The following is a 26,062-nucleotide window of genomic DNA, read 5'->3' as shown; positions in this document are numbered from 1 at the left end:
TCTACCACTGACAACATCGAGGCGCCACCGTCAACAGGGGGCGGCTGAGGGGAGGCCGGGGTCGCTGCTAGGGGCAGCCCTGGGGGCTGGCGGGGCCCTTGGAGCGGGGCCCGCGGCCAGTTGGGTGCCGGGGGAAGGGGCCCGGCCGGCCGTGCCCGGTGCCGGGGGAAGGGCCCGGCCGCGGCCCCAGGGCCCGGCCACAGCGCATGCGTCAGGGCGGGGTGTGCGCGGGCCGGCCGGCAGGGGGCGCCAGCGAGCCGCGCGCTTCACGCATGCGCCGTGCGTCCTTGCGGCGGCCTCCGACGGCCCACACAGGCCGGCCCGGCCCGGCCCGGCCCCACCGGGCTCCCCAGAGACCCCGCGGGGCAGCGCCGCCAGGCGGCGGCGGCAACGGCAACAGCGCGCAGGCGACAGGACAGAAGTGACGGGCGGCGCGCTGATGTCGCCACCGGAAGCACTGTGACGCTACTTCCGGCTGGTCGGGCTGTCATGGCGGCTTGGGTGAGGGAGCGGGAGCGCCAGTGGGGGCTCGGAGGCGGTTCGGGGCCGGGGCTCGGGGGGCGGCGAGGCGGGGTCTGCCCGCGGGGCTGGGGAAGGGCTCGGCGGGAGGGCGGGGAGCCGGGAGCGGGAGCCCACAGGCCCACACATCCTCTGTAAAGGCGTGTTTTACCCTCAGCGCAGCGGCGCCGCGGGGCGCCTGTGGGCGCTGTCTGACATGCCGGGCCGTGCTCCTACTTTCTGTTTGGGGGAAGGGGATGTTCGTACCTAAAGATCACGTTTTTTCCCCAGGGCTCAGATGGTCGCCGACAAGAAGAACCCAGGGACGAGCAGCGGTTGGGTGAACGTCGGGCGGGCTCGGTGTGCCCCCGGCGCGGGGCGACGGAGCCTCGTCCGTCCCGGCGCAGCCCAGTTTCCCGTCCCGCTCACCCCCACAGGCTCGCGGCGCCCCCGGCCTTGCCGGCGGAGGGGTGCCCGGCTTTAAATGACGTCATCTCAGGCTGGTACTGACGCTTTTTACACTTTGTTTTATTTATCCAGTTCTCTGGGACCAGCATGCTCAGTGTAAAGAGTTGCGGTCACTTCTGTCTGTGTATTTTACGTTTTGTTCTTTTTGCAGAAATATTTTGTCTATTTACTCTCATCCGTCTCCACCCCACCCCCAATTTTGTATAATTTTACAGCCTCTAATTGCAACAAATAGCTGAATAAAGTAGTGATTGAAGTCAAACTAAGTGTCTCATCACACAACCCTTTGGAAGAGAAACAAACACCCCAAACGCCCTCGGGTGGTTTGCGGTCTCTCTGGGGTGACTGGGTAAATCCTCAGGAAATCTCACATTTTTCATGTTGTTCCTGCAAGTTAATACCTTGAAACGTCATCTTCAAACAGAGGAAAATGTTCTAATTTGTAACAAGAGCAAGCTGACAGCAGGTAGTTTTTTCCTCTCAGTTGTTGTAATCCTTTCCCTTGGTTATATTTAATGTAGAAAAAATCTATATACTTACAGCGGTGGATGGTACATATGTGAGCCATTGTTTGGTAAACAGGTGAGATTCCTGTTATTTGTAAAGTAATTTTATTTCCTTTTTTTTGGTGCTGTTGCTGTTCCTATCCAATATTTTTGCATCGGGTTATAGAACAACTGAAGAAAAGGTCCGTGTGGTGGCAGCTGCTGCCGAAACATGAAGCAGAATTCATGGTAAGTGGGGTTTCTGGGGGCTAGAAGTGCAGCTCACGACAGAAGTTAGACAGAATGTGTTGCTTCGGTGGTCAGGGTTGGGGGCTTTTGTGTGTTTTGGGAGGGGGGGCGCTGCCTAGTGAATTACTCCTGTAGAGATTTCAGTGGTAGAAAATCTACAGGCGTTTCTGGAGTCGCTGCTGTACCGTGTGTAGTTGAATCCCACTGACACCACAGTCATGACAGTGTTGTCCCTGTCTCTGTTTTCCCTGTATTTCCCCACAAGTTTGGCACCGCCACATTTCTTCAGCCCATGTTTCCTCCCCCAGTAGTTTCAAGGTGTTTAAGGCGGAATAACGTGATTTCTGCTTTCAGGTGCATCTTCACCTTGTTTTGTCTAATGCTTAATATACTTTTTTCTCCTTTCCTGTGTATTTTGTTGCGGAGTGGGGACAGAGGGTATGCTGGTGGGCTGGGCACGTGATACAGAATAGGGGAGGTGTCTGGTGAGCGCAGCGAGTTCAGGCGTTGCATTTTGTCAGCTCCCTTGCTCACGGCACAGCTTTTATTTTTTTGGAACTTGTGGCTTGTGCGTTGCTTTGCTGCACCAAAGAGTTTTCTTTACAGGCTGCAGCTGTCCTGGCCTTGGAGCCTGGGCGAAAGCCAGTTCTAACAGTGAAGTAAAACCACAGGGGGACAAAACAATGAGGGGAAACGGGGAGCGATGAGTTCCACCAGTCTCAGCAATGGCTTTTGAAATTCCTTGGAGGAATGGTTCTGGCGGACCAATGAACGAAAAGGCTCTGCCTTATGGATTCCTGCTAAAGAATAAAAATATTGTATTAAGCAAACCTTTTGGAAGGTGTAAGTGCTTAAAGATATTTGGTCTCCTAAGGTGAAAGAGATTGTTAGAGCACACAATGTCTTCTTTTTTACTTGAAAGAAGAGCTAAAATAATCTGAAGTGAATTTGCTTCACCAGTGTAGCCTGCGGGGCTGTCTGAGGGGGAGCTACCTGAGAGCTTTCTTGGTCTTCAGGAGGGGTAAGCGAAAGCGTCGCCACTTCTGGGTTAAAAATCTTGGTTGAGAGAAAGCACGTGAAAAGAGGCCAGAGTTGTGCTGATGCCAGTTGTGGCTTTACCAGAACAGATGGAGTTGAGGAATGTGAGAGCGGTGGCTGCTTGGGTGTTTCGGGCTGTGATTCGGTCTGTGTTGTAGAGCTCAGAGGCAGCAGTAGGAGGAGGGGCGTAACTCAAGTGGCCGTAGTGACCCCTGGCCAAAATCACCTCTAATGTGCGGGAGTTGGGGTGGTCTCACCCACCAGGCTGTGAGAATCCTGGGAAAAATCACTGGCTGGAGGAGCCTCCCTGGCTCAGCTGGGTAAACGGAAAGAGCAAGAGCTGCTTCAAGCTGTGATTTATCCATGGGGGTGCGTGTGAGATGAGCTTCCCGAAATCGCTGCCGTTTGTGCTCCTGCTGTGTTTTGCCTGCTGTCTGGCACAGGCTGTTAAGACTCCTCCCGTTTCCCAGGCCAGTTACATGGGGAGAGGAGGAGTAACTCCTGTTCTTGCCACAGAGTGTGCGTATTGTTTAGAGCTAAAGATTTAGAGCTAAATGCGCATCCGTGAGCTAATGCAGAGAGGCTCAGCATCGCAGTTGGCATTCAGAGCCCTGCAAGCTCATTAACAGTTTGACCACTTGCGCTGCGTAATCCTGACAGGTTTTAGAAAGGATTTGGTAATCGTTGCCTTCAAAGTGGAAGATAAGAAAGGAATGTTGCAGAAAACAGAAGTGTGATTGCAGCCGAGAATCTGAGAAGAGCAAAGCCTTAGTATGGGAGACGGACTGCATCACTTACAAAGCAAAGGCAACGTCTGGCTTCCAAAATAAAGCCAAGAATAGAAGGGGAAATCTCAGCACGGAGCTTGAGGATACATCTTACAAGACACTCTGTGCAAACACATCTAACCATTCATTGATTTATTTTTTTTCCCTCCACATACTGCATGATTGTTGTAGGTAATTAGGGACGGGGCGTAAAACAACAAAGCTGGTAAGTGGATTACACAGAGACTACAAAGCAGTTCAATATGAAAAGTGACAGGAGTTCTCAGCAAAGAGCCTTCCTTTTCTGTCAGCTTGAGTTTTATGCGCAGCTGTAGGACATCCAGATATTCTTGGAAAATACTGAACTAAGCAGTTTGGCAGGGCATTAACTTTGCCCTCCGGGCTGAGCGGGGATCAGCCCTGAGTCCAGATACAAATTGAGCCTAATGGAGGTGGATTTCCGTAACGAGCTGAACGCAGCCGTGCGCTCGGTCCAGGGGACGGAGTGAAGGTGCGGCTGAGGTAGGATAGCATGAAGTGGTTGAAAGCTCTCAACACCTTTCAAAAGTATTTTACATCTCCCTTTTGGTTTATCATAATGTCCATGTGGCAAATCCCTTTGGGATTGTTAAACTTCAGTGTTACAATTTCATTCCAGTTTAACGAGCACCATCTGTTACCAGCCTCTCAAGTCTGTGTGTGATGACAGAGCTACAAGTAGAGACACACACTTCAAAAGGTGGTGGGGGAGAGGTGCAGTGAAACTCTGTGAGACTCTCTCAGATGTGTTTATTTCAAATTTTGTATTTTTTGCTTTATTTATTTTCTCATAGGGTGTCTGTCACCTGCCAAATAAGGCAGCTGGAACAGCCTATCTGCAGCAAACCTGACAAGCGCACTAGATCTCCGCTACGTCACGAGCGTTTGGTTGAAGATGTGCGTTCAGGTGAGTCATCCCATGCTCCAAACACAGTATTTAATCAGCACCCAGCTCCTTGGTGTTGTAGGGAAGCCACTGTACAGCTGCCGGTCTCTGCAGCGGCTGGTTAGTGAGATCTCAGCTCACAGCTGCAAAACAGGCTCCTTTGTGCCCACTTCCAGAACTGTGAGCTGCTTTATCGTGCTGCTCTGATGCTCTGAGCAGGCCGGCCAGCACCGCTGCTCCAACGCCAGTAATTCACAGGCTGAGGCAGCTGTGCGGTGCTTTCCGCTGGTATGTGTTGCAGCCTAGTGTCAGGCTTCTGGGAAAATAAATGTACAGAATTCTCAATCTGTGACTTCACGGGCAGTAAATTGAGAAGAATGGCTGAGTGGCTGAGTTCCAAATGGCTTCTGTTCATATTTGTCTTCTGTGTATGGTTTTTTTTCCTCTCTCCCTTATTCCAGGCTCACGCCCTGGAGAAAAGCATTACTGTCGTGTACCACATTTCACAAGCAGTGATATATTCAATAAGAACATAAGAATTCACGCTGTGGAAATGGGCTTTGCAATCAGTGTGGCCTTGAGCCACCCCCTGGGTGTGACGGGTCAGTTCATGCCTTTGTGCAGGGTATTTTTTTCTTGTTACATCCTCTGAGTGATTCTCCTCTTGCATTGGTCCCTCACTGTATTGGAAACGCTTCTGGTAGTGCTGTGGTTCACCGACTGAGTGACTCTGGGTGCCACTGGAGCAAGGAGAGGCAGCTGTTTCCCTACAGGCACAAAGAAATTGCCTCTTCCGCCCACCTCGGCTGCTTCGGGGAGTTTTACTGTTAACCTACAGCTTGGGTTTTTCTAAAGACGGAGAGCTGCGCAGTGCACGGTGTTCCCGTTCATTTAAATGGGATTTATTGATGCCCTTTGATTAGGTTGGGGGCGGGGGGAGAAGGGAGGGTTGCCTGTCTACTTCTTTTTTTAAAACAAAATTGCATTAGCTCCAAAGGTATCTTATTTCCTTTGACATGGATAGTTATCAATACCCGATTACCTTTGTGCCTGTATGAAAAGGTCTGTGGTTTCTGTGCAAATCCGTTCTACTTAGAGCAGTTTGTCTTAATCTTGGCAGCTCGGGGTGGTACCAAACTTCTACCTTTTCGATGTCACCCATAAGGTACTTGCAGGCGATGCTGGGAAGGCCCTTCCAGTGGAGCGTGAAGACGACATCTTTGCCTATGTCCACGGAGGGACCTGCAGCCAAAGGAGAAGAGTGAATGCCTGCAAAAAGAGCCGGCAGTGAAGGCAGTACAGTGGTCAGACCCCTTGGAAGAAAATATCCTGTCGTTTGCTTGAGCATGTAATACGAGTTTTACCAGAGAACAGTGAATCGCAGGCTGCTTTTTTACCCCGAAGAGCAGGAAGTTCTCACTTTTAGACAAAATGGTTTTAAGTTTTGGCAGCTCAGTTTGAAGAAGGTGGGGACTGATCAATGATGACAATTCTGTGGAGTCACTGATTTGTTTAAGTGCAACAGCTGCAGCAATGATGAAGCCAACTAACAACAGGTAGGCAATGAAGCTATTTTAGTCTTTTTCTAATGGTAAAGGCACTTAGGCTGGGATCACAATTAGAAAAGTCCAGATATTTCTGGAACTGAGCAAGTCTTCCTAGCTGATCTCCTGTACTACTGCGGAAGATGATCAGAGTACTGGTATCATCGTGTTGTGTCTCTGTGCAAACAGCCCTTAGTGCTCAATACAAAAACGGGGGCAGGCTGTCAAGGAAACGGCACAGCTAGATCTCTTTGGGCGATTTACAGTGCGTAACAACCGTAAAAGCAAGAGGTTGAAAGTCCCAAGAAGTGTGATTGCTCGTTCAGTGCTTGCAGATTGTCTCATGGAGTGGTGGTGTTATTTCTGTACAGGCCCTGAGCTGTAATTTTTATAGCTTTAGAGCCTTTTGGATTGTTCAAGTGAAAGTTTTGCCAATAAAGCTTCTAGCATTAATAACTTGAGCGTACAACGTACAGAATCTGTGTAGCAGAAGGCACTTCATAAATAACGATAGTTCAGATTTAAGTGCTGGCAGTACGTGAATGCTGGCATCGTGCAGTTCAGTGATTAACTTACTCCCTTCCAAAATTTCAGGCAAGTTTCTCTCCTATTACGATATCCGGGAATTAGAAGGATTTTATCAGAATAATCTGCACATTTTTCTTTGAAAATACGCTTTAAAAATAGGGGAGGTGTACAGCAGGAAGGGGGCAGGGGGGAGAAAAAACATATTTTACAATGAATAGCGAACAGCTATCCAGTAGCAGCAGCTTGGAACAGTGGTTATGCAAAATAATGTGTTATGACTTTCCACCAACTGCTAACCAGCATAGTACTTTTCAGAACAAATTTGGCAAAGAAAGAGGCTCGCTCACATGCCATTTCACAACTAATCACACTTTTAACTTTTTCTGCTTAATTAGGATATCTGAGAGTTCAGCAAGAGAAACGAAGAGTTGAAATGCTGCTGAATTCCCACGGCGAAGGTGGACCTTGGCACGTTGTTACAGAACGCAGAGTCATTGTCGCAGCTGCCACTGCAGTCTCTTTTGTGAGAGTGTCAAATGAATATACCCCGGAGCCAGACAAAACCACAGAGCTCTCCGGTTCCAGGCCCAGGGTCTGACAGGGCTGTTGTACGAGATGTTTGAACTGAGCAAATATAAAAAGGAGGTGGGGTGGCTGTTTTCTTTACATCTTTCCCCGTCTTAAAAGGAGACATGTAAAACCATTCTTCATGTCTGTGTTGGCTCTTAAAAGCCTTAAATAATGTGGAAAAAAGGCTTAAAGCTTAAAAAAAAGCTTAAAGCGTAAAAGCCTAAAATCTCTGGGGCAATCAGTTGCATTCCAACACTGTTAAATAGTTAAGGGTCATTTTGCCAGAGTGAAAAATGTCAAAGTATTTTGACTGTACAATTTCTGCTTTTTAAATTAAACTAATAATAATTCAGCTTACTCGCCTAAGGAGAAGGGAGTGGAATCTCCTAGCAGTCTACCAGCCTGTTACTTACTGTGTACCATTCCGGTTTGTAAATTGGAATAACCCCAGGCACCAGTACCTGCTGGGGCTGACCAGCTGGAAAGCAGCTTTGCAGAGGGCCTGGGGCTGCTGCTAGACGCTAGCCCTGGGCCAGGAACATGCCCTTGCAGCAAAGGCAGCCAAGAGGCTGCATTAAGAATCGTTGCCAGCATGTCCAGGGGGGTGATGAGCACTGGGGAGACGCCTGGGGGTGTCTAGGCTCCCCACGGTAAGACAGGGACATAGTGACATGAGTCCAGCAAAGGGCCACGAAGATATTAAGTGTCTGTTGTACCAGCAGAGTCTGAGAGCTGGGACTGTTTAGCCTGGAGAAGAGACAGCTCCAGGAGGAATCTCGGTGTGTATGAACACCTGCTGCTCAGACTAAAGATGGATCCAGACTCTTCAGAGTGGTGCCTAGCGAAAGGAAAAGTAGCGGACACAATTTGAAATACGGGAATTGCCACTTGAACAAAAAACCCATAGTGAGTGTGATCAAGCACTGCAACAGGATGCCCAGAAAGGTTGTGGGACATCCTTGGAGATACTCAAAACCCAACTGGACGCAGTCCTGGAGAACCTGCTCTAGGTGACCTCGCTGTGAGCAGGGTGGTGGCACTAGGCAGTCTCAAAAGTCCCTTCCAACCTCAGCAACTCTGCAATAAACACAGGTAGTTGGGTGTTGTCTGTCTTAGAAACTGGTCTCTTCAGCTGTCATTTACCCTCTTTGGAAAACCCTTTCGTCTGCTGTGTGGACGCTTTTTATCCAGTATCCAAGAAACTAGTCCCTTCACTGGCTAAACGTGCGTTACACTGCACACATGGAAATCCTCCTTGACTCTAACGGGATTGCTTTCTGCCTCAGCTGCCCTAGCTGCTACATTCACCGATTTAGCAGCAGTGTGCTTTTCTTCCCACTAATGTCTTCCCTACAGGGTTCATTCAGCTGAAACTGGCTGCAACAACTGCTGTAGCTTTCAAACCCATGAGGACATACGCCTTTAGCTCACCAGCGCAGATTGTCTTTCAGTCCATCAGCCCTGTCTTTCCTCTCTGTATTTTGTAGCTCCGTATCCACTCTTCATAATGGGGTCTGGACAGAACATTCTCATTGCACATGACACTGTGGGGCTTCTCTTCACAGATGTTCTTGCCAGGAACCACCTTTATTTATGAAGAAAAAAAGGAAACACCTTCCCAAGTCAATACAGACCAGCGCTGTGAAGGTACTGCTAAGGCTGGTGCGCTGTCACAAGGAGGCACGTAAGGGCAGTCAATAACCAAAGTGTTCCGGGTATCTCAGGGCAGGAGGGAGAGGGCGAGCGCTGACCTTCCCCAGGGAGTACCAAGAGTCCTCCTGGGAGACTGTACACTAAATAATTTTGATACTCTGTTTGTCCTGGTAGGCTGAAATACTTTCTTAAGATATATCACACACAGAGCCCCCTTTGAGACGTTACCTTTACTGTTTTGAGATGTTGAAACAATTGTCTTGATTCTGGGATTGGGATGTTCCTTTTGCATTTGAACCATCCATTTCAGCAGTCCGTTCTCCGGCTGGGGGAGCTGCATCAGCCTGGCGGCAGAATTCTGGTGCAAAAGGAAGTGTAGAGCTACAGCATAATATCAGTGGAGGGCTTCGTGCAGATGTGCCTGTTGGGAGAAAATTTAAATTTCTGTATCTAGAGAGAAAAAACAATGTATTCCGTGCCTCCCCTCTCTGATACTCTCAAATATTCAAAGATCCATTCCTGCATAAATTTGAAAGACAGAAGTAAATTCTTGACAAAGATCAAAGATTCTATTTTTCATGTAAGACAACCTTTTTTTTCCCCCGTTCCTTTTTTTTTTTTTTTGAGGAAATCAAGCCTTGAACTAAAAGCTTCAGCTTATGAGGAAAAAGCTAGGTATTTTTTTACCAGTTCTTTTTAAAAAAGCACCTGATTTAAATATGTAGAATTGTCTAATGTAGGCTTTTAGACAGACAGTTATTTAATCTAGCAGCAACAATCCTGGCCCTGAAGATGTCTAAGACGAAAGACTGCACCTCTTCTCCTGGCTAACCCGTCTTCTCCGGGTTAAGAGATTCATCTTTTGGGCTGCTGCAGGCATTCTTCCCTCTCAGAACTCCCGGCTGCGCTGCCAGCTGTCTCCTCCGCACTGTTTTTAGTTCTCTGTATCCTGTTTGACGTACAGACGCTGAATGAGGCGTTTGTTACTGGTGCTGTCCCGAGTTACCCGAGGTAAATTCCTATTATCTTCATTTCCACTGTGAGAGGAGGACTCCTGCAGCGCTGGAGCTCTGGCCCGGCTGGTTTCTCTCCTCACTTCTAAACCCTTTCAGCACAGCAATGTGCTGACCCCTCTCCTGATGCAGGACCCACACTCTGCCCCTAGATCTGGTGCAGAGCTCCAAGTTTCCTTCAGCTTACAGTACCCAGAAGCTGGCCTGATTCATCTCAACCATTCCTAGAGTCAGCGTGCCTCTTCCTCTGAAACCTGACAGCTCTGATTGCAGAGCTCCTTTTAAATCACTTCAAAAGGCAATGACTATTTTGGACTTGGGAGCAGATCCCCATACTGCATTACTTACTGTCGTTGGGACAGCCGTTCTGTTCCTTTGCCTCAGAAGTTGCCAACTAGTTGATTTTAATTCAATTCTTAGAGCGCATCAGCATGGCATGTGTTGCCATTTGAACAGCATGTGGGAGTAACACAAACACGTTACAAAAACTGCAGCCTTGACAAGGAAACTCCAATATTGACTGTGATTATGGGATCATTCTTTGTCAGGTATTCTGTCAGCCTGTACAGGGGCACAGGGGAGTTTGCACCAGGATCATGATCAGGTTCCACAACCTGTATTGACTTCAATCAAAATTGACATGGAACAGATTTTCATTCTTATCTATCTGCCCTGAGCCTACAGAACTACCACATTTGTACTTGTTCTTACATAAAATCACAGAATGGTTTGGGTTGGAAGGGACCTTAAAGGCCACCCAGTGGCACCCCCTGCCCTGGGCAGGGACACCTCCCACCAGCCCAGGTTGCTCCAAGCCCCGTCCAACCTGGCCTTGAACCCCTCCAGGGATGGGGCAGCCACAGCTTCTCTGGGCAACCTGGGCCAGGGGCTCACCCCCCTCACAGCAAAGAGTTTCTTCCCAATATGTCATCTCAATCTCCCCTCTTCCAGTGGAAAACCCTTCCCCCTCGTTCCATGGCTCCCCTCCCTGCTCCAGAGTCCCTCCCCAGCTTTCCTGGAGCCCCTTTAGGGACTGGCAGGGGCTGGAAGGTCTCCGCGGAGCCTTCTCTTCTCCAGGCTGAACCCCCCCAGCTCTCTCAGCCTGTCCCCACAGCACGAAACCGCCGGCACCACCAGCCCCAACGTCCCTGAAGGAGCGCGCGCCGCATTTATATAGGGGCGGTGTCACGCGCATGCGCAGAGTGGCAGCGCAGCGCGCGGGGCGCTCTCCCGCCTTCCGCCCCCCCGCGGTCTGCTAGTGGAGACGTTGTCGGACGGAGCCGGTGTTGCTGAGGGGTTTTCTTGGTATATGGCTGGCCATAGGCGCACATTTATGTATACACGTGTGTATTTTTACGTGTGTGTATCTTTAGCAGCTTCCCGCTGCTAGAGTTGCAGTACAGCCCCAGCGCGATGCTCGGTGGGGGGTTTAAAACAGGCTGTGGGGCGCGAGCAGCAGTTTTCTCTCCCGCATTAGAGAAAAAAGGCAATTAACCCGTGTTCAGCGAGGCGCTCCCTCGTCCGATGTAGTCGAACATTTGAAGCGGAGGCGGGAGCGGGGGTCTACAGCGGTGGAGCTTCAGGAGGCTCCGGGAAACGTGGTCGCAAAGGTGCAAAAATGCGGTGAGAGAAAGTGAAGGGACTCTGAACGGACTCTCGACAAGGACGGCGGCTCTGTCCACTCCCAGGCGAAGAAAAACTACAACTTCCCATACCGGGAGTCGAACCCGGGCCGCCTGGGTGAAAACCAGGAATCCTAACCGCTAGACCATATGGGAGGTGTTGGGTATTGGTCTCTTAGACAACCCTATAACTCCGCCTTATCCCCCACCCCCGCCATGGCGCCGCGCCTGCCAGAAATGCGCTGCCCATACCCAAGATGGCGGCCGGTGCGTCGCCACCGCCCCCTTCGCCCCGCCCCGCATCACATGACGGGAGGAGGGGGGCGCGTGGGAGAGGGCGGGGTGGAGGTGCTCACGTGACCGGCGGCGGCCGCCGAGCGCTGGGTCTCGTGAGCGCCGCTGGGGGGGGCGGGGCGGGGGGTCCCCGGGCGCGGCGAGACCCCGGCGGGGCGGCGGCATCACGCCAGGCCGCGGCTTTGAGGCCTATCCCGGAGCTGGGGCGGTGGGCGGTCCGACCCGCCGAGCTCCGCCGCCCGCGGGCACTGCCCAGCCGGGCCGGGAGGCGCCTATCGCGGCTAGAGGTAGCGGCGGGGGGGCGGCGCTGGACGAGCTGGGCCTGGTGGGGCTGGGGGAGGCCGGGGGGCGGGCGGAGGCACCGGCCCGGGGCGGGGGGCGGGTCTCTGGGTCGCTGGGTGCGGGCTCCGGAGCATCCCGGGGGGACGGGGAAGGGGCTGGGGGTGAGGGCGGCCCTGGCAGCTCTGTGCCGGGAGAGCCCAGCCACTGTCTCTCGCCGCCTTCTAGCGCTGGCTCGGCTTAGGCCTGCGTCGGCCCTGTATTTAGGGGAGCGTTGACCATCACGGGCTCCTTGGAGGCTTTTCTGGCAGCGGGGAGGGCTTCTGCTGGAGTCTCCCCCCGCCGTCTGGAGCAGGAGCTGTCAGGCGCCTGGCGGAGGCCGGGGGGAATTGTGTCGGTGTGGGAGCGCTTCCCCTTTTGCAGGGTGCTTCTGCGGGTGGGATTTGGGTGGGGGAGTGAAGCCTGTAACGGAATAGAGCAATGTAAGAAGATGGTCTTTTCTCGTAGGTGGGTGATGCCAAGCACAGCCATGAAGAAAAAGGTAAGAAAGGAAAGGAGAATCCTTTGCAGTTGGGTTTTCCTTCCCCACCTGCATTTCCTGATGTCTCTGTGTGTCTGCATCTGTACCTCACTGTGCTCTGTGGCTGTCAGGTGCCTCCTAAGGCTCTCGGAGTCAGCAGATGCATCCTTTGCCTAAAGTGCTAGAAATCAATATTGGGTTTGAGTGTATTTGCTGGCATTCGTGGCAGGGCAGGCTCACCGCAGAGCCGTCCGCGATAACGGCTGCGTGAGTGTCTCTGGTACGTGTTGCAAAACCCTCTGCCCGCTGCTGGCCTCCGGCAGTGCAAGAGAAGAGGAACGATCCAACCCACTCCGCTGACCCATGGGGAGACCCTTCTGCTGTGTGACAGAAACTCGCGTGAGGAGCCCGTGATTAAGTGGGGGCTTCTGGGAGGATGAGACTTAACACACAGGGAAGGAGTAATGCTTTTACTGAGGATCGGGGGGGATATTCCAGCAGTAAGCATATTCAAAGCCATTAAAGCATCTGTGTAGAGACTATATGGCTGCCTGTCTGTGGTGTGGTAGGATTGGGTTTCCTGCCGGGCCCTACGTGTTGGTGTCTGAGCCCTTTGAAAGGCCTCCGCAGTCTAAAACTTGGGAACTGGGTTCGCTGGTAGGTTGCCTTGGGCTGTGCCTTGGAGCCGTATTGAGTTTCTGCATGTGCTTTTTCTGCAGGCAGTATGAAATAAGAGATATTGATGTTCTCTCTCTCTGTGCGTAGCTCAGGGGAAAAGAGAAAGTAGCTTTCTGGGGGTTTGCTCCAGAAAGGCTGTAAGGTGTGACCTGACCAGCCTGCCTCTCAGGAAAAGTCCTCTTTACTGAATCACTGAGGCGTGTGGTCAGCTTCATTTTGGAAAGGGCGCTCGCCTGCCTGTGAAACGTTGCAGTTGCTCTCAGAAGGGTGACTTGTGCGAGCAGGATGGTGCGATTCTGCCTCTCCTGTTTTGCCCTGAGAGTCTGGCAGCTGTTGCCGTGCAGTCGCGGAGTGAGGTTGGGAGTCGAGCGAGCGCCTTCCCAGTGTCTGGCACTGCTGTGGGCTGGGCAGGCGCTCAAGCCAGTTGCACTCTCGTTAAACCTATCTTTGATGATACATTTTCAGAGCTGTTGCCAAAGGCTGAATTTGACTCTGTAACCGGAACTTGTTTAACAGCTGTTTTGTGAGCAAGTCTGGGTTAGCTGTCACTGTTGGGTTTTTTTTTTTTTAATTTTTATTTTTAGATCACAATGTAGAGTCTTGCCTTGTGTGACGGCCTCCCCTCTTCCCCGCCCCGCCAAATCATCCCCTAGTGTTTTGTCTACAAAGGTGTTAGAGGATCACAGAATGGTTACCTCTCCTTTGGCGTGATGATCTGCAAACAGGACTCTGGAGGCAGGTGTCTCTCCTGCACGATAGCCTGGTGCGCTTGAACGGGGCTGTCCCAACTGCTTTTAACTTTTTGCTGGTCTTCTGACACACGAGACTTGAAATATAACTCGTATTTCACTTCTGTCAGGGAAGAGAAACCAAATCATGCTACAAGAAGGAAAAGAGTGAGATTAGGAGAGAAGTAATGGGTGTAAAATCCCAGTGGTGAGTGAGCGAGGGATTGTTTTGGGGATTGTTTCCAGCCTGGCTTTAAGGCCTTGAGCTGTTCTTTTGTCTTGGCAAAGTCCTTTGCTGTCATCTAAAACATCACACCTTCACCTGTGGCACAGGTGCCTTTAGAAGGCGTGCAGGTGTGAGGGGATGGGGATGGGGGAGGCAGCTTCGGGAGCAGCTCCTGCCCTTCCCCGAGTGCCAGTTGTGAGCTCCAGGAGCCCTCTGCCAGTGTGCGTTGGGAAAAGGGGGTTGGTGGGCAGCGGTGGTGGGCTGCTGCCCTTCCTCCTGGGCGCTCAGCAGCGGGATGAAGGACGAGGAACGTGGTACGTGGAAGGGCAGGGATGCCTGAGAGGGTGGGGGGCATAATTCAAGAATGCAAACAAGGTGGAGAGGTTTTCGGTCTGACCACCGTTCAGTGGTTGTGCGTAGCAAGGAGGTGAGGATGTCTGTCTCCTCCTTTCCCAGGCGTGGTGCTCTTCTTTGCCTCTCTTCTGATGCATTCACATCTCAAGTATGTTGGCCCTGTGTTTTGGTGGCTTTGGCAGGAGGATGTTAACCCAGAGACAGCCACGGAGGACTTGGCATTCTGTGGTAGCTAATTCTTTCTTTATTTTTTTTTTCTTCTTCCCAGGTGCTGCTGATGGGTAAAAGTGGGTCTGGGAAAACCAGCATGAGGTCCATTATCTTTGCAAACTACATCGCCAGGGACACACGGCGCCTGGGTGCCACAAGTAAGACTTCTCTTGTTTGAACTGCAAATTCTCAGGGCTCAAAGCCCCTTCATTAAAGGGGCGAGGCTGCTCCCTCCAGCAATCCCCGCCTCTCCTCCGCTCTGGGGTAGGTGGGTGTCTGCTGGTCCTCCAGCGGCCACACCTCGCAGGGAGCTTCACTCCTGCGTTCAGCTGAGGGCGGGTAGGAAGCCAGAGTGAAAGGGAAGGCAGCGCTGGGTTCACTTTTGCTGCTTTATTGTTGAAACTTTTATCCTTCACTCTCTTTTTTTTTTTTTATCAGGAAGCAGCCTCTGCTGCAGCTCCACCAGTTATTGGAGGAGTGTTCAGAGCTTCCTTCTGGTCCTCCTTGTTGGTGAAGCTTTCTGGTTGTTAGCCAGCTGATCAGTAGCGCAGTGGGAGATGCAGTGATCTTGCTGTGCGCCCGTGGGTTTGGCAGGATGACACATTAGGCTTAATTAGTGTCTTCTGCCTCTTTTTTTATTCCAAAGCCACTGATCTGAAAAAGCAGTAAGTGATTCCTCTGAATTGTCAGGATCTAATGCTCCTCATTGGGAAGCACCTGCGAGGACTTAGTGTCACGCATTGGTGTACGTTTCTTCTTTGCTGTAAACTTGGCCTCTTCATAAAGTTTACAGTCTTTGTGTTACTGATTTATTTTTAAGGCTTGCTTAAGGCCTTGCGGAGTGCGCTGGAACTAGCGTCGTTCTTAAAATATCACAAAGATCACAGAACATGTTGTTAAAGAGGAACCACCTGCTGTGCTTCTCAGGAGAATAGTGTCCTGGGTAGAGAGTAGAAAGGCTTGAATTCCTTTGGGAACTGTCTTTCTCCGTAGTGCCTTCAGCTACTGATTTACGTGCAACAGTGTTGTTCAGATGGGATTTTACAAATTGTGGGCTGTGTTACGAAGAATGACATTTTCGGCTGCCCGCGCAGGTAGCTCTGATCTGGGCGCGTGGTACAGTCAGTAAACTCCTGTTGTCTCTTTCCAGTTGATGTGGAGCACTCCCATGTTAGATTTCTAGGAAACCTGGTATTAAACCTGTGGGACTGCGGAGGGTAGGTACTGTTTGTTCTTCTGCTTTTGAAACCGTTGGGGGTTAGCTCTGGGGAATAGCGCTGGGGAGGTAACAGAGGCCCTCCTGCCCCGGAGGGATGAGTATGTTGCTTGTGTATGAAGGGAATAGAATGTGTGTGGAGGTGGGTGGAAGGGGTTGGCACGATTACGCTGTCTCTTGAGTTATCCCTACATGAAAGGAGCCGTGCGTAGGTCCACCCTTCCCTCGCTGGCTGCTTTCTTCTGCTGGTACAAGGCCTGAGCCCTTCACCTGGACTTTCTCCTGAGGTGGCAGGAGGGGACGCTGGTTTCAGAGTTGCTTATCACCAGCTTGATCCAAAGTGGGTGTGTGCTGAGAAGCGACGCTGAAGGCTGACAGTGATCCTGTGGCTCCTGGAAGCAGCTTTTTGAAGAACGCTTTTGCGCTGGCAGAGCCTCAGCAGAGCCGTGCAACTTCGCTAAGCTTCAGCAGCTCTTGTGGCCTCATGCGTTGTCTGAGCCGTGTTCAACAAAAGCTCAGGGAGATTTAAATCCTGTAAGAAGAGGCCACACTGATGGTTTTGGTTATGTTTTAGCTTCTGCTGACGCAGCTCTTTTATATCCAACTCTCCAAAAGCCAGTGGGTCCAGATGCAATGTAGCTCCGTTTGCAGAGGACCCTGAGCAGGCAGCTGTGACAGGAGGGAAGCTTCAGCTTCCTGTGGGGCTGGTGAGCTCTTCAGCAGCATCCAGCTTGGCTTGGAAATGCTTAGGGAGCCTGATGTCAGGGGGAATGTAGCCACCTGTGGGGCTCTTGTCTAGACTCCTCCGGTGGCGTCTCTAGCTCAAAACGCAAACCGTGCCTTTCTCGCAGGAGGTATTTTACATGTAGCACCTTTCCTGACAACGCTAAGCAGGACCTGGTTGCTCTAATTAATGGGAGTCTCTTTGCTTTGTTGCTCTGCTCCTCAGACAGGACACATTTATGGAGAACTACTTCACCAGTCAGCGGGACAACATCTTCCGCAACGTAGAAGTCCTCATCTATGTCTTTGATGTAGAGAGCCGTGAACTGGAGAAGGACATGCACTACTACCAGTCATGCTTGGAGGCAATTCTTCAGAACTCTCCTGATGCAAAGATCTTTTGTCTAGTGCACAAGATGGACTTGGTGCAGGAGGATCAGCGGGATTTGGTGAGAGGCTGATAGTTGCCATAGAAATGCTTTCAAATAGAACATCTTTTGACTGTGCTAGCGCATTGCGATTTCCTGCTTCAAGTGCAGCCCCGTCAGCACTGTTCCTAGAAGGGTTTCTCGGATATTAAGAATTGTCAAAGCCCTCTAAGCTTTTTCTGCTTCTTCTAAATTGTATGTCATCACTATCTCTTGCATATAATCTAGTAGAAAACAGAACTCGTGATTTTTAGTGACAACCACTCTAAGCCTTTTATTTTATAGCACCAATTCTAGTACTTTCACCAGACCTTGGCTCCAGAAGGGAGGTTGAACTGAGAGGGAGGTAGAAAGAAAGAATTTCTTTCAAGAAATCCAGTGACCTTAAATTCACTGCTCACCGTTTGGATGACTTTGCGGATGGTGGTGGTGACAGTGATGGTTGGTTTCTCGTTAGCTGCTGCTTTCAGTCCAGTATAGGCTCTGTTCTAAAACATAACCCAAAAAAAAACCCCAAAAACAAGAGCTGAAACTTTCCCCGTTACCCAGAAGGTGGTTTCTATGGGTTGATTCTATGGATTGATCAATCTCTGACTGATTCTCTGTCAGAGAACACTGTGGCCTGCCTGCCCAGACATCACCTCTTTAGCACTCCTCTGCCCCAGCAAAGGCTGGGGATCAACCTTTCAGAGATGTTTGGTGTGTTCTGTTCTTTTTGGAGCTTTTGAAAGGTTGAAGGGAGCTTGGAAGATGTTGAGTTCCTACCAACTTTGCTTTATCAGCTTGGACTGAAAAGCAACCAACGCCTGATACCAAAAGAAGAATCAGCTCTGTGGGTTAGACCAGCACATCCCTGGCTTGCAGCAAGTTTGGAGGCCCCTTTAGGCTGTTAGCTTTTGTCCAACGTAAGAAGTCTTCTTAAACTTTCTTAGGATTCTTGGTGAGCATGTGCCTGGGCAGCTGCAAAGGAGGCCGTGCGAGGTCCTGTGGCTGAAACCACCCCCTGACCTCCCTGCACAGATGGGCTTCTTCCACATCACAGGCTGGCTTCACATCACTCATGCTGCCTGAATGTCGTGATCCTCCTCTTCCAGTTTGAGTTCTGCCCTCCAGCTCGGTGCAGAAATAGCTCAAAGAGCTTGTTCATAGGGTTGATTCAAGGAGCTTTTCCTCCCTTCCGTCTGCCTTCCCTCCACACTGAAGCATGAGTCTAAAATCTTCTCGATACTGTCCTGTCCATCTTTGTTTTGGGACTGGTGGACAAATGCTGGTTTTACATACTTGTGCAGATGTAGCGAGGCCCTGAAGTGAGGGGTAGGCAGAAGAGGGGCCTTTCTTCAGGTGTGCTTTCAATGTGTATCATTGCACTCCAGTCAAGATCTGTTTTAACGTATGTGCTACTTGAAGGACATGCAAATACTGGGCCAAATCACTATCTCTGTAAATCTCACTGAAGCCTTTGGTGTCCCAGGACCCAAGTGGTAAGTGTTGGGCTACGCAGCATTTCATGGGGATCGGTTAATGTTCCTAAATGTTCATACGAACAGTAAGCTGAGGAGAAGGTGGTCGTTGTGTCTTCCGCTGCGAAGGTGCGTTGGTGCAAGTCCTGCTGCTTTTTTAGCTCTTCTGTAGGAGCCTGGCACAAGGCTGTCTGGTTTCTGCTGCTCCCCCCTTTTTTGTAACTTCTAATGGCAGAGCATGGTGTGAGAAGAGAAGGCTCTGTAAGTACGTACCTCAGAGCTGCTCCTACTGATGAACCTCAAGTGCTTTCTTCCTGTCCTGCTCTCAGTGACGGGGCTTTTTGCTTGTGACCTTGTCAAAATTCAGGTCTTCAGAGACACTCAGGCGTGTCTGCTTCTACCCCTGCTCCGCAACACCCATAGTTATTTCAGCTTTCAGTCCCAGTCAGATGCATTGCAAGACAGCCGTCGTCTGCCTGTCCCTGCTGCTCCGGCGGAAGGGGTTTCTGCCAGCCTGGCCTGGCCAGCCTGTGCTGCTCTTGTCTTTTCTCCAGCGCCGTAGGTACTCGAGACTTGTTTGAAATGCGTGATGTAAGTGCCATACAGCAACCACGCCAAAGGCAGAGATATTTACACTCAACCGCTAATCTTTTTATTTCCCAGATTTTTAAAGAGCGTGAGGAAGACTTGAAGCGCCTTTCCCGGCCCTTGGAATGTGTTTGTTTTAGAACTTCCATCTGGGATGAAACACTTTACAAGGTTTGTACGGGTTCCTCTCCGTATCTGGCTTCCCCCCTCCCTCTTGGAAAAGAAGAGCATGAGGAAGGCGAGTGGTTAGTTGCTACTGGTTTGTTAGTGACTGGCCCTTTTTAGTTCTGCAGCAACTCCTTCTGGAGACTCGCCCTTGTAAATGCCATCAGAGCATCCTGGTTTTAATTAGAAAAAGTAAAACCCCTCCACTTGTTGGAGTTGTGGTGTCAGTGTGCTAATACTGCTGAAACGCTTTGCCTGGCTACTTCAGAAAGAGTTTGTGCATTTTCCAGTTGTGTTTATCCAGCAGGGAATTGTTTCCTGTGTTTCTCTGCAGCACTGTTAAAAGACGAGCATTTACCCTTCTGGGAATTTGCTTTGTTTTCAGGAGGGAATGGTTTTTTTTGTTGTTACCCTTGACTGTAGTGTCAGAGGTCTTCCAGGTGTGGGAGTGGTGAGTGCTACCTGGGCTACGCTGGTAGCAAATGATCGTTATAATTGCCAGCTAATGAGCAGTGGTGGTAGCGTAGTGGCTGGGTTGCCGATGAAGAATGACTGGCGAAGGTCAATGAATAGCTGAAGGTGAGGACCATTTGGCTCTTTCTCTTGACTTGAGTGGGGCTTCACGTGGCAGGTTTCACTGTCCTGGCAAATCTGTCCAAAGCCATAGCAAATTCCCCTGCCTTCAGGGTATGGTGTGTTTGGCTGAGACTGATGCAGCACCATACGCCAGACATCACTCCTCACAAAACGCCTACCCAGCTCCCTCTGGAAATCGGCCTTCCCAAGTGGTGGCATTCCCTGTTTTCTTGCAGGCATCCCTAACGTTCATCAGTTAGCTGGCTACTCTGAGCAGTTTATACAGCAGCAGACCTGCGCTATTCTAGACACAGCCCTGCCAGAGCTCTTCAGAGCTCCCACCTTTGGCTTGGGCTTTTCACTTGGCGCTTGGCAAGTGCAATGGTGGGAGTGTTCAGTAGATACCAGCTACTTGGTAAATGGGAGACACAAATATCCACCCTCACTCCTGGGGGAAGCGTGTGGTCAGGCGCTGACACAAACCCGGGGCAGTGAGGTGAAGCTGAGCCTGGACGACCTGAGCCTGGATGGGGACAGGTGCCCATTACAGCGTCCCCAGTCCCTTCTGGGCTCATTCCTGACTCACTGGGTCAGATTGCAGCTTTCTGTTTGCATCAGTGACGAGCTGCCGAGTATCCATCTGCACATCGACCTTGCTCAAGATTTAAAAAAAACTCTGAAAACTTGAGTTGAGTTTATCTGGGAGCAGTAGATAGAAGCATTGCCAGCTTAAAATTTGGATGATTTAAGCCTGTTTAATAATATTCTAGTTTCCCTGTGACTGATGTGGAGAAGAACTTGACCTCATGAAGAGGTCTGGGGTACCACTCGTTGTCTCCATTGTAGTAGAGATAACTGGACACAGAGGCGGGAGAAGCTTCTCAGCCTTGCCTAGGCTGTCAACACCCAGAACGGCAAATAGTCAGTTTTTGAGCACATTTTGTAATAAGAGGATGGAGCAGAGAAGTGCTAATGCAGCCCTTATGTTGTGTCTTTCTTTATTGGCAGGCTTGGTCCAGTATAGTCTATCAGCTGATCCCCAATGTCCAGCAGCTGGAGATGAACCTGAGGAACTTTGCTCAGATCATCGAGGCAGATGAAGTGCTTCTGTTTGAGAGAGCCACTTTCCTGGTGAATACCGCAGTTCTGCCCTTCGGGTTCCTCTGCCCAGCCTAGGACGGAGTCCCCTGGCTGGAAAGTGCTGTTGTGGCAGTAGCCCAAAGAGAGGTGCCAGCGCCAGGTGGCAGAAAGCGTTGATCCAGGCCTTGTGATACTGAAAGTAGCTGACGTGACTCCGTGGCACACGGGACCTTCCCAAAATTTCCACTTCTAGCAGTTGAACTGAGGGCTTGATCGGTATTTCCCTCTTCCAAGCTGCGAGAGGGTTTCATATCCCCATTCAGCCGTGGGAGTTTTTTGAGAATTCCTTTCTGCACAGGGCAAGAACCTTCTTTAGCTTGAAATAAGCCTTTTCAGTTCCTCCTGGCCTGGTATTTTAACTGGTCTTGATATTATTTTTTAATTTATTTTTTTATCTGATGCTCTACAAGCCCAGAGTACGGATAGAGGATCGCGAGCAGTTGGATTGCAATGGCTTTCGAAGTTACCGGCTGTGTGGTAACTGCTCCCAGGCCCTTGTCTCTGCAAGGTAAAATGTGTCGGTTAAAACCACCGGTGCTGCTCGTCTGTCCGTACTCTCGGTTTCTGGGTTGGTCTCGTCAGACTTTGCACCGTGACTCTTGCTGACCTGAAAGAAGGATTTTGACTTTTTTCAGTGCTGTTCTTGATGGCTAGATGTCTGATTTTTGAAATGAGGGAGGGAACGTGAAAAGGGAGCCATTACTTTTCTCACTTTTTAACCTCTCAGAAGTAAACACCTGCCATTTCTGGCAAGTTCTGCTTTTTGACTTTTTGTAGATAATAAATAGTTCCACCTTAGCAGTATGTAACAGTACTTTCATTGTAAGTACTTTTTTTTTTTTTCCACTGAAAAAGAACAATCTTTGCTACAAAAATTCTCTGCTTATTTTCAGAGTAATGGTGACTTTTAAAAAGACTCTTCTCACTTTATTCATGTATTTAAACTTCCCCCAGGACTCTTTTCTCCCAAAGTGAAATCTTACTCTGAAATTGTATTCAAATCACAGTAACAGAAAAACCTCTCTGGAAAGTTAAGGAACGAACTTGCATACAATGAAGGCTGGTATGAATGTAATCCTTGAATCTGGCTAAACCTGTACTCGTATGAATAATCGGGCAGCTTTAAAAAGTAGGAAGCACATGATGATCTTTTTAAGGTACTCAAGGGGAAAAAAAAAAAAACCAAACAAAACACCACCCAAAAAACTTAGTTCTCCCAAGGCTGTTAAATGTGGCTCCATAGGTAGAAAAGAGTTTAATATCCTTGTTCAGGGGCATCTGACACTTCAGCAGTTGGCTTCATAATTCTAAAGAGCTTAAAGCACATGGCACGAGGCTTTTTTAAAAATATTCCATTTTGGTTTTCTGTGGGAACAAAGATGATGTAACTATTTGGTTGTGTCCCGTTGCCCAGTAAATGCAGTTCTCGGCCCGGTAGCTAATGTGGCTGAAGGGCAGAGATCCGTAGGCTACCGGGCTTGGTGGCCAGGGAGAGAGGGTTGGTGCTGGATGGCTCTGCGGGAGGAAGAGGAGGGCAGCCGCTCCAAAGGCTGGCAGTTTAGCGCAGCCTGGGTCTGACTCGGTTCGCGGGTGGAGAGAGAGCTCCCAGGGAAACCAGCTGCCTTGGTTCTGCTTTTCTGAGGGAGGAAGGGCTTGCTGTGGCTCCGAGAGCGGAGCTGGGCGTCCTACCTGCACGGAGTGGGGAATTTCTCCGGTTCAGCCCTTGAGAATCTGCAGCAGGATAGACTTAGGAAGGAAAAGCGATTCCAGCATTTATCAAATGTGTTTCCCCTACCTGAGGTGATGCTCCTGCTCCTGCTTTTTTTTTTTTTTTTTTTTCCCCCCTCTCCTTGCACTTTCTTTTCCTTTGAATCAAGATTTGGATTGCTGCTAAGTTGGAGTGTTCAGACCTCAGGCGGACAATAGTGTCTCTTGCATACTTGCGTCTGCGCTTGTGAAAGGCCTCCTGGTGATTGTATTACTGAGGCTTGTTTTACCCTGAAAGCACCACAAGTGTTGCTGCAAGTAGTTTCAATCAGCAGAAGGCGAAGGGAATCCCTGTCCCGGTCACCACCCGTTTCCCACCATTGCTGTCAAGCCTGAGAAACCTGCGCTGAAATCGGTTACTAACTGGCTCTGCCCTCTCTCTCCTCCTGCCTTCCAGGTCATTTCTCACTATCAATGCAAAGAACAGCGGGATGTCCACAGATTTGAGAAAATCAGCAACATTATTAAACAATTCAAGCTAAGTTGCAGGTGAGTTGGTTTAATTATTAGGTGGGGAAGATGCCTCAGCAGGTATTTCGGCTTCCTCCAGAAGCACGAAGGCTCTCCAAGTTAATGCTAGTTCTGTGACTCCTCAGGCTGAGTTGCCGTAGTCAAACTGCCCCGTGTTTAAACACAACTGACTTAATTGTTATATTTTGTAACTTCCTCCTTTGCCCATGCTTGAAAGAGGTTTGTTTTGAAACAACCATTTTCTTCTGGGCCTCATTCTCCTGGGCAAGGTAGGGAAGTTCCAGGACTGAGCCGATAAATTGGTGGCAGTCAGGAGGAAGAGGCTTGCAGGCTCTACTTACCAATATTCCCTCTGGAAAAGTGGAAAGCTGGCTTTGGAGTCGCTTGGCTTCTGAACAGGCTCCAGGGTCCGCAGTCGGTTGGTAATATCTGCAAGTGTTGGGAGCCTGACGAGGATGGAGACGGGGCTGCATGGGTTACAGAGCCGTCTCCACGCGTTTCGGGTTTATACTTATTTCTCCTGGTTACCCACAGTGCGCAACTGTCCTGCGGAGTGGCCGAGCTCTCACCTTGTCACCGACAGTGTCGTGGGGTTGTGCATCTCAAGTCACCTTCGCCATTCAATGCGCAAATCGGTCTATATTCTTCTCATTTAGCCTAAAGTTAAAGAGGTTTTTTTCTTTAAAAAAAACAAAAACAACAAAAAAAACCCCACCAAAACCCAAACAACCAGACTTGTAGCGCCTGGTGTTGCTTGCCAAGTGGGGACTCCAGCGCTGCTTCGTTACCAACAACTCAGATCCTGGGATGTCGCCTCTGTGGGCGCAAAAGCTGTTTGAGCGATGTTACAGTAGTAGTTCATTTACTTTTTTCTTTCTTTTTTTTTTTTTTTTCCTCCTCCCCTCTTAGTAAGCTGGCAGCTTCTTTCCAGAGCATGGAGGTCAGGAACTCTAACTTTGCTGCTTTCATTGACATCTTTACGTCAAATACATACGTGATGGTGGTTATGTCAGACCCTTCAATACGTAAGTCAAAGCAAAGATGAACCTCTGGCCTGTTTTTGCTTGCAGGGACAAAAAGCCGGATAAGTCTAGTTTAAACTCTCTTTCTCTTAGAAAATGACAAACAGCAGGCAGAGCAATAAAAATGAGCGTAATCAAACGATAGAGCGGGATCTGCTGTGTCTGAGCAGAAAGGGGGGGGAAGGCGGTTAAAAAGTGACTTTTGGGAAGGCGAGAGCCGTGCGCCTTTGAGAGCGGAGCTGTTTGCTGCTGCCGGGTGGAGGATGGCAGCAGCGGTGGGGAACCACTCTAACAGATGTGACCTGATTTAGTAGGTCATGTCTAATAACCTATTTTGGGCTGGTCTGATCTGGCAGCCCCGCTGATTTTTTTTTTTTTCGAGAGGAAGCAGCGATGGATCGCAGTGGAGTTTTTGCTCTTGCTGCCTGGACTGTCTTGGTGGGCAAGGCCTCTAATTATAGTAGCGTCTATTTATCTTAAAGAAGCAACTGCAGCAGCAGCGCCAGCCCTGACGGGCATCGTGTGACTGTTTAACCGTTTACACAGCTCCAGCTGAAACTGCTCCTGTTGGGATTTGAGGTGCTTCAGAGACACTGTCCAGGACAGCCTTGTGGCTCACGGCCTTGGTGCTTCCTCTCCTCCTCTTTGGAATTTTACTGAATTAGGGCGAACCTGTGTAAACCCCGTGGCTGAGTTACCAGCTGGGGTATTACCGTGCTGGAGGAGCAGCGGAGGGGTGGCCGGGGTGACTCGTGTGGCTCTCCCCGGGAGCAAACTGCTTGTCCGTGGCTCGCTCTGACCCTTCCTGGCTGTTGCACTGGGATCAGCGAAGGGCCCGGACCTCCCAGCGTTAAATTCTGCCCAACTGTGGAACGGGGGGGGTGAAATAAGAGCTTGCTGACGGGGAGGTTGCTTTTAGGCACTGCTTAACTCCTGAGGACTTGGATACTCACGTCCCTTTTCACTTTTCTTCTTTATCTCCCCGGTCCTTTTTCCGTCCCAGCTTCTGCGGCTACGCTGATCAACATCCGCAACGCCAGAAAACACTTTGAGAAGCTGGAGAGAGTGGATGGACCAAAGCACAGCCTGCTCATGCGCTGAACGTTGGCCAAGGCACACGGTCTTTGGGGGGAGAAAAAATGAATTGGAACTACTTATTTTTAGGAGAATCTAACAATGTTGATGTCTTTGTTGGGCTTTGAAATGAGTGTGCTGCTTTATTTTTTCTCCTTTTAACGTTGGACACTAGTCACTCGGAGGATGTCTGGATGCACTGCGGACCTTCCAAAGAGACTTCCCTGGCGGATGTGGGGTTGGGAAGGAGTAAGGACAGGTGACGTGCACGTGGTGTCATGCTCCTGGTTGTCGTAGTGGCACGTGGCACAGCTGTGTTGGATGTTTTGCTCCCGGGTGATCTCATATAAGTCACAGGAATCGGAATATTTACTGTTTTATTGGTTGGTTGCTAGAATACGTTTATAAATTTCTCCTTGTCTTCAGTCATGAAAATAAATTTTTTGCTACCAGGGATTTCAGATCCTAGAGCTTTGGAAAGTGGGTTTTCTTTCTCCTGAAACCTAGGGCAGCACTGGCAGGCGGGTGCGTAACAGATGCATTTCTCCTCTCGCGTTACGGGGGGGATGTTGAATGAAGGCCGTTCCGGAGTTTGATTTAAGATAATTTTTTTTTTTTTGCTGCGCGGAGGCTTAATTCCCTCGGCGGGCGAAACGCTCAGGCTGACATTGACTTCTTCACGCTTGCCGAAGCGACGGAAAGATCTCGGTAGATAAAAGGGGCGGAAGATCCCAATTGAGGGAGCGGCGGGATGGTGCTGGTGAGCCAGGAGGGGCTGGGGCG

The 26,062-nt window shown here is 50.1% G+C and overlaps 1 protein-coding gene, 1 long non-coding RNA gene and 1 other non-coding gene across 6 annotated transcripts; 2 read left to right on the top strand and 1 right to left on the bottom strand.

The window, feature by feature from the left end:
* Positions 1-8,100, top strand: LOC134520939 (uncharacterized). Of its 4 annotated transcripts, none has more exons than XR_010072587.1 (6): positions 1-501; positions 790-1,700; positions 4,339-4,451; positions 4,892-5,032; positions 5,551-5,986; positions 6,898-8,100. It is a non-coding gene; the product is annotated as an uncharacterized LOC134520939 (long non-coding RNA). The 4 variants fall into 4 exon arrangements; XR_010072585.1 differs by lacking the exon at positions 4,892-5,032 and having other exon boundaries at positions 235-501; positions 790-1,001; positions 1,639-1,700; positions 5,596-5,986; positions 6,898-8,098; XR_010072586.1 differs by lacking the exon at positions 4,892-5,032 and having other exon boundaries at positions 2-501.
* A 3,344-nt stretch (positions 8,101-11,444) lies between these two features.
* TRNAE-UUC (transfer RNA glutamic acid (anticodon UUC)) lies at positions 11,445-11,516 on the bottom strand. The gene has a single exon. It is a non-coding gene; the product is annotated as a tRNA-Glu (tRNA).
* A 191-nt stretch (positions 11,517-11,707) lies between these two features.
* LOC134520748 (ras-related GTP-binding protein A) lies at positions 11,708-25,747 on the top strand. Its single transcript, XM_063346512.1, has 10 exons — positions 11,708-11,941; positions 12,441-12,474; positions 14,708-14,807; positions 15,800-15,866; positions 16,815-17,037; positions 19,140-19,235; positions 20,814-20,936; positions 23,110-23,201; positions 24,093-24,208; positions 25,209-25,747. Exons 2-10 carry the CDS (start codon positions 12,448-12,450, stop codon positions 25,304-25,306), a joined length of 942 nt encoding a protein of 313 aa, XP_063202582.1. The 5' UTR covers positions 11,708-11,941; positions 12,441-12,447; the 3' UTR covers positions 25,307-25,747.
* The last annotated feature ends 315 nt before the right edge of the window (positions 25,748-26,062 follow it).

The sequence above is a fragment of the Chroicocephalus ridibundus genome, chromosome 9 (genome assembly GCF_963924245.1).
Source record: "Chroicocephalus ridibundus chromosome 9, bChrRid1.1, whole genome shotgun sequence".
NCBI classification, from domain to species: Eukaryota; Metazoa; Chordata; class Aves; order Charadriiformes; family Laridae; genus Chroicocephalus; species Chroicocephalus ridibundus.
This window is presented reverse-complemented; position numbering and strand designations above follow the sequence as displayed.